This window comes from Nestor notabilis, unplaced genomic scaffold, assembly GCF_000696875.1.
Source record: "Nestor notabilis isolate BGI_N333 unplaced genomic scaffold, ASM69687v1 scaffold3865, whole genome shotgun sequence".
In the NCBI taxonomy this organism is placed as follows: Eukaryota; Metazoa; Chordata; class Aves; order Psittaciformes; family Psittacidae; genus Nestor; species Nestor notabilis.
In genome coordinates this window covers 54,716-62,196 of record NW_009930535.1, presented here as the reverse complement: position 1 = coordinate 62,196, position 7,481 = coordinate 54,716, and the positions used below count along the sequence as shown (strand labels likewise).

The window sequence follows — 7,481 nt, the reverse complement described above, 5'->3', positions numbered from 1 at the left end:
GAGGGACTCTTCATTAGGGACTGTAGTGGTAGGACAAGGGGGGATGGGTTTAAACTTAAACAGGGGAAGTTTAAATTAGATCTAAGGAAGAAGTTCTTCACAGTGAGGGTGGTGAGGCACTGGAATAGGTTGCCCAAGGAAGTTGTGGATGCTCCATCCCTGGCAGTGTTCAAGGCTGGACAGAGCCTTGGGTGACATGATCTAGTGTGTGGTGTCCCTGCCCATGGCAGGGGGTTGGAACTAGATGATCTTAAGGTCCTTTCCAACCCTTCTATTCTATGATATCCTAACATTCATGTGCAGTGATAAAACAGTACTTCCATGTCAGTTTTGTTCATGTTTGGTGCTATAAACTACGGTGGAGCCAACCTCTATTAAATAAAGTCTAAACCAGTGCAGTTTCTTTTCCTGTTGGACCACCTTAGAGTGACTTAGAACATATGGAATCATATGATATACGTAATTTTTAATGCAACTTACAGAATTATATGCACACAAATGCATATAAAAATTTCTTTTACAATGGAGTTACGCTCATCATCTTTTTACTGTAAGAATCAGCAGCTTAGAACTGCTACTTCAGTTGTACAGAATTTTTAGATACCAGACATTTTTAAAACCCACAAAATAATAAAGTCCATATCCAAAATGAAGTATGGAGAAAAGATTTTGTTCCATGAGGAAAGTTAGGACAATCCTGACAATGAAGCACAGTAATTAGTGTTGATGTAGTAACCTTTTACTCGTCTGATGTTTTTCCTGAAATGCTGATTTTCCTGCAGTCAGTTCTGCTTGGGTAAACAGCAACAATGGAGCATGTAATAAGGGAAATGCCATTGCCTAAACCACTGAAAATTCATGTGGAAGCAAAAACATAAACTCTCTCGAGTTGCATGCTGATGTAAAGAGTAGATTGCCACTCCTGCGATGATTCACTATATGCTTGTGTCAAGACATCAGGATTTCAGCTATTTCAGTTAAATAAAATCCTGTTTTGAGCAGAGTTGCCCATAATCTTATTAACCATTTATATAAACAGTAGCATTTAGATTTCAAGTTAAACTTTAAATACTTTTCTGGAACCTTTTTCACCACAGGTGAACCATTATAAAAACAGGGATTGTAAAGAAAAATGACCTTGGAAATAGCAACACAGGAGCATATGCTTTGTCCTTTCTTCTCTCTACTCAAGCTTTTAACTTCCTTCCCTCCAGCCTTTTGTGTTTCCTCTATCCCAGATGTAACTGTAAAAAGCCTTTGGCTTGAAAATGGAGTATGGCATCTTTATTTTAAAGTGATCATTTGTATTTATTTCCAGGAACAAATGATGAGAAAGAAACAAGCAATGCATCTTGATGCACGCTATGTTACAATGGTAGAAAATGCCTATTACTACTGTAACCCCCCTCCAGCTGAAAAAACTGTGAAGAAAAAGCGTCCTCCTTTGCAGGAGTATATTCGTAAGCTCCTTTACAAGGATCTCTCCAAGGTCACCACAGAGAAGGTAAATCCTTTAGAAATCTTTAATACAGATCTGATGGAAATGATGTAGTTCTAACTTCTGAAGGGTTTGGGGAGGGTTATCAGTTTTAATTACAAGAAAGAGGGATCATTTTTATATCCCTGATTAAGATAGTTTCATTTCTTTCATTGTAATGCATAGAAGCTCCAGTCATGGACCTACGTTCTCCGGAGCATTAAGTGCTGAATAAATAGAGAGTGAAATGAGAGTCTTGTGCTAAATATCTTGTGTTCATAGTGAGAGACAAGACTATAGTTAAATCCTGTAAGAGCAAGGAAATTAAGGAACACATTTGGACAGCTTAATTAGTAGCTAGAGAACAGCAGTTGGGTTACATATGTAAATTTTTCTGTAGCTACTGTAGATATGGAGGATGCTTGACAAAGAGAATGAGGTTGCTTGCTGGTGCTTACAGGGATTTCATCCCAACAGTGAGAGACTGGGAATGACAGTGAGTATTCTCATATTTTGCTTGCTGAATTGTTAAGCTTGTCTTAAAATTTGTTTTAGGTCCTGAGACAGATGCGCAAGTTGCCTTGGCAGGACACAGAAGTAAAGGACTATGTTATATGCTGTATGATCAACATCTGGAATGTGAAATATAATAGTATTCACTGTGTAGCCAACCTCTTAGCAGGGTTGGTCCTTTATCAGGAAGATGTTGGAATTCATGTGGTGGATGGAGTGCTAGAGGATATTCGACTAGGAATGGAGGTAACCAACCAGTGTTCTCATTAAGCTGTACTTCTCACCTTATGTTGGAAGGAAAAGAGTAAAACCACCTTGCTTAAAGAAAGGAATCCTTGGATTTTGGATTTTTGTCTGATTTTTCTACCTCAGTTGTTTACTTTATGTAGGTTACTTTAAATTAAAAAACCCCAAAGTCCAACAAATTGTAAAAACTACTAGGCCAGTAGTAAGGGCACACAATTTATTCTTTCACAGTGTAGTCAGATTCATGCAACTTCAGTTAACTTTGGAGACTAGCCCATATTTTGATAGATGTTACAAGAATTCTCTGGACAATGAAAAATCATCACAGGTTTAAGAGTTTATGCTAAATGTATTTGAGCTTTCTAATAACTACTAGTTGACCTGCTTTCATATCTACTTTTTAATTGTGTGAAGTACGTAGCCATAATTAACCATCTTTTTGATAGAAATCATTATAACAATTTTTTTATACTTCTTTTCTCTTTACCAAACAACAAACCTTTTACAAAGATTCTGTTGTGTCTGCGTGATAAAGTGAATTTTTTTGTCCTTTCTTTGGTAAAGGTGAACCAGCCAAAGTTTAACCAGCGGCGGATCAGCAGTGCCAAGTTCTTGGGGGAGCTTTATAATTACCGAATGGTGGAATCAGCTGTAATATTTCGAACTCTCTATTCTTTCACATCATTTGGTGTGAACCCTGATGGTAGTCCTAGTCCACTGGACCCTCCAGAGCATCTTTTCAGAATCAGACTAGTGTGTACTATCCTCGATACCTGTGGGCAGTATTTTGACAGAGGATCCAGCAAACGAAAACTTGATTGCTTCCTTGTATATTTTCAGGTATTCTGAACTAAATTTGATGTAGTTCTGTAGATTTCTTTAAGAAGCTGATGTAATGTTATGTATTTCTCTCATTCTTCTCTAGCACTATAATTTTCAGAATCCTGTCTGTCCGATAGTTTTCTCTTAAAGTGATGTATATGTTCAGTTTTATGTAGGTATTGCTTTCCAGCTAACTTGCAGAGCACTGGGGTAGCAGTTGATTCGCTGAAGGGTTTAGGTTCTCCCCTTCATGAGGTCTCAGCAATGGGAAAAATGGGCTGAAACCTTATGAGTCCCAGCAAAGGTAAGTAACAAGTCTTCCAGTTGGGATGGAGAAAACTCCATGCAGCAGAATCGCCTGGCACTGACTACTTAGAAAGCAGCTTTGCAGGAATGGAGCTGGGGACTCCTGGACTGTATGAACGTGGCATTAAGTTCTGCACCATTAGAGCAAAAGCAAATGCCTTTAGGGCAATTAATTTTCTTGAAAAAAGAATTGAAAGCTGGCTGGTGAAGTGCTCATCTCTCATAGAAAGGATCTACCCTTAGATGGTACTTACTTTTCAGTGGTTTTTTTTGCTTAGTCTTCATGCTTTTAACAGTTGTTACAATGAAAGGAGCATGTTCTTTGTTTATGATACCCAATGTTATCAAACAGTGTTTAGTGATATCAAAATACCTAATAGTTCTATGAAATAGAAAAGCAGCAATGTAAAGTCTTTGCATTTCCTATAGTACAAACATGGCCAGGCATTACAAACTTCCCAAGTTAAATAGTTAATAAATGCCAGTGTGGATGTAATTTGTTTGAATATTTTGTATTCCAGCGGTATGTTTGGTGGAAAAAAAGTCTGGATGTTTGGACAAAAGACCACCCATTTCCTATAGACATAGACTATATGATCAGTGATACACTGGAACTGCTGAGACCAAAGATAAAGCTCTGTAATTCTCTGGAAGAAGCTGTCAGACAGGTGCAAGACTTGGAAAGAGAATTCTTAATAAAATTAGGTAAGAAAATGTGCAAAGGAAATGAGGCCTTTTTGACAATTCCTTAAGTATGTCTTAAAAGTCTCTTTTGTATGATGTTGGGTGTTGTTATGATATGATCTTTTTATTCTCGTGACAGAAAGAGTTTTGTAACTGTTTTGCATTTTTCTGATCAGCATAGAGGTCATATAGAATCTCCATAACTCTGAAGTGATTGAGTTTTCAAGACAAAGTCAATATGAATACTATTAATATAGTAGTAGTAGTATATGGTGTGTAGATTTATAGTATACATGTAATATAGTAGTGTTTGGAGAGGAGGAGTGTATGCATATATAAATATATGGATTAGTATGGTGCAAATGATGATGAGGAAAACTAAAATTTATCAGAAGAATTTAGGAAGCATGCTGTAGGATGAAAAGCAGGGAGTATCTGCACACCTGATCACTGCAGCCTGTTGGCTGGTAAGTACTGGTGGAAACAGCTTGGTCGTTTTGGTAGATTAGTTGCTTGCAACTCTGTGTTCCTTCCCCACTTCTCATTGACTAAAGTTGCTGTGTCGAAGTAAGCATTAACGTAAGACTACAACAAAAGGTGGAACATGTTTTGCTTTTAAAACACTGTCAGGTACTTTTTACTTACTGTCAGAGCCTTACACTTCCTTTGAAATAATTTTGAATGGGCTTTACATTTCAGTAGTGGCCAGAGGATAATTTACCTTTTATGAATTAGAGCTTTGTTTGGGTTATTAAAGTGGGGTTTTTCTTATTAAAATGTATGCCAGCTAGGTTGGGTGCTGGCTTGTAATTCCTGCTAAGATTACAGTTATATATATATATATAGATATCTTGCTGTGTTAAAAATCAGTTAATTTCAGGAGGAAAAAAGTTGGTCTTGCAGCACAGCTCAGTTGACAAGGTTCTGGTTAGTGTGGATCTAAAAGTACTATCATCTTAACCTTTAAACCTCTTGTACATACCAGTTCTTACCAATTTTTGGATACTGTTGTGCTCATTTCTCAATAAATAGAGTTCTTAGCTTGCATTTTTATTTGAAGACAAGCTTGTTCATGAAAAGTTTTTATGTGTAAATTTTACACTTTGTGTAAATTAGAGCATTAATAGCACTTAAGCTAGTTACACAAGTTTAACTTTTAAGAGTAATCCTTTAATCCAGTGGGATAAGGACGTGTCATTGCCAGGTAAAACATTGCAACTTCTGTTTAGGAGGAACGTAGTTCATTAATATGCTCTTCATTTAATTGACATGCCTTAAAATTACCTATGTAGTAACTGAAGTGCAGATTAAAATTTCCATATGGTGTAATGTAAATTAGTAGCTTTTATGCTCTCAAAATAATGAAGAAGTAATTCACAACTGGTTCCATGAAGTAATCTTCTTCTGAAAGATCTCAGCACTTCCTACAAATCATAAGAACTTCACCGCTACTACAGCAGTTGGATTTGGTGTAGTTAAGGGGGAGATACATGGTCACTGTGAGAAAGTGTTGGAGAACATCTTGCTGTGTTGTGTTTTGGCACAAGCAAAGCCCATCAACAGTACAGCCTTTACCACACAGAGTTGTGTCATGTCCATCCACTCGCAAGTGTGTTGCTCTTCTTAGTACTGATATTACTGTCTTGCTATTAAACATCAGTTTAAGGTGGGATAGTTCCTAGTCCTCCTGTTGGGACTGTTTGAAGGTGATCTTGGGAAGATCCTCATCTACCTTTCTGATCTTTGAAGGTTATGATGATAGGTACATGCATATCTGAAGGAAATGAGTGTTTAACACTTTAACAAAAGCTCTAGTAACCCCCCAGTTCTTGATCACTTTGTCCCCACAGTTCCTTGGCCCATAAATGGTAACACTGAGAAGATACTGTGCTAAAGACCATGATGTGCTTTGCTCTTTGTCAGTCAGAAGTGTGATTCTAGGCACAACAGTGGTTTGTTGCCTGCAGACCTTGCACTGGGGACTGACTGTTGGTTCCTGTGCTGCTCTGGTGATTTTCTACTGGTGAGAATATAATGATTCAAAAGAGTTTTGCATAATTATGGAGCATCGCATATGTTGAAGTGCACAGTGTTTAAAATAGGAGAGGTAAAAACAATGCTCTGAAACCTCTCGAATACGGAGGAGAAAGTGTGTTTAGGAGTCTGAATTAAACACTAAAGCACTGAGGGAAGCTAAAAGTTACTTTTCACTACTCTGCGAATGGTATAGATAAGGGTGTTTTAGTGAAGAATACCTTATTGAAAGAAAGCAGAGGTTTAGGGGAGCTACACTTTGTACTTTGCAGAGTAAGCTAATATGTCTTGAGGGACAGAGGTGACAAGCAGGTCAATAAGGAAGACTGCAAGATGAACGAAACAGTCCTGTCTGCAAGGAGGATGAGCACATTCAGTAATACTTCTGGAACAGAATCTGATTTCCTAAAGACTTGATTTAGGCACCTACATCCTCAGAGGTTCAAGTGTAGCCTTCGAGCGTTAGAAGAGAATCAAAAAGTCGTTACAGGCCCAGAATATAGTGGTTTCAAAACAGTGTGAAGTACTGGAACGAAGACTGCAGGAGGTTGATGTCTTCTGGGTTCTGCTGGTTTTGTAAAGCATCAGTAGTTTAGTGCTCCTATTTCAATGCATGTGTCAGGCTGCACGTTTAGTTTGGGGATATTTTTGAAGCAGTTTACACAGAGCAGCTTCTTGCTTGTTGTTCTGTGGGTGATTTTAAACATTCTGTAGAATATTTTCCTCCTTTTCTGGCAAGGAAATTATTACCCTTTACAAGTAAGGTAACTATTTAGCAAATATTTCATTAGGGAATCGAATATTATGACCCATTGGAAGTTTTAGTGTTCAGTAAAAATGGACTTTTGAGGTCATCTTCCACATATAACTTGAGTGATTATGTGAGTTCTAATGTTCTCATTCTTCTAATTCTTTCTCTTGTTTTTCAAATTTCAGGAATTGTGAATGACAAAGATTCCAAAGACTCCATTACGGAAGGAGAGAATCTGGAAGAGGATGAAGAGGAGGAAGAAGGTGGAGCAGAGACAGAGGAACAATCTGGAAATGAAAGTGAAGTAAATGAGCCAGAAGAAGAGGTGAACTTAATCATTTACCTTGCCTTGCATAAAAACGAGTAATCAAAATAGTGATAACACCACTTCCTGAATACCTTTTATGTCACTGAGATAGCAGGTGAAATGTGGGTACGTACAACCCAGTCAGTACTCTGAGGATATTTCCATCCCAGTTTTGTATGTACGGAAAACTGAGGCTTATTCCACAGGACTTAAGTCAGAAGCTTAAACCTGACAACTTTGCTCAGGGAATGCAATACTTGGGATGATAGAATGATTTAGGTTTGAAAGAGCCTCAAAGATTATCTAGCTCCACCACCCTCTACCATCGGCAGGGACACCTT

The 7,481-nt window shown here is 37.8% G+C and overlaps 1 protein-coding gene across 1 annotated transcript in view; it reads left to right on the top strand.

The window, feature by feature from the left end:
* The window catches only part of UPF2 (UPF2 regulator of nonsense transcripts homolog (yeast)), a 56,952-nt gene that overhangs the window by 32,347 nt on the left and 17,124 nt on the right, over positions 1–7,481 (top strand). The window contains exons 11-15 of the mRNA XM_010015431.1: positions 1,319–1,504; positions 2,033–2,236; positions 2,801–3,076; positions 3,886–4,069; positions 7,019–7,158. Coding sequence (XP_010013733.1) covers positions 1,319–1,504; positions 2,033–2,236; positions 2,801–3,076; positions 3,886–4,069; positions 7,019–7,158 — 990 coding nt within the window. The remainder of the gene's footprint in view (positions 1–1,318; positions 1,505–2,032; positions 2,237–2,800; positions 3,077–3,885; positions 4,070–7,018; positions 7,159–7,481) is intronic.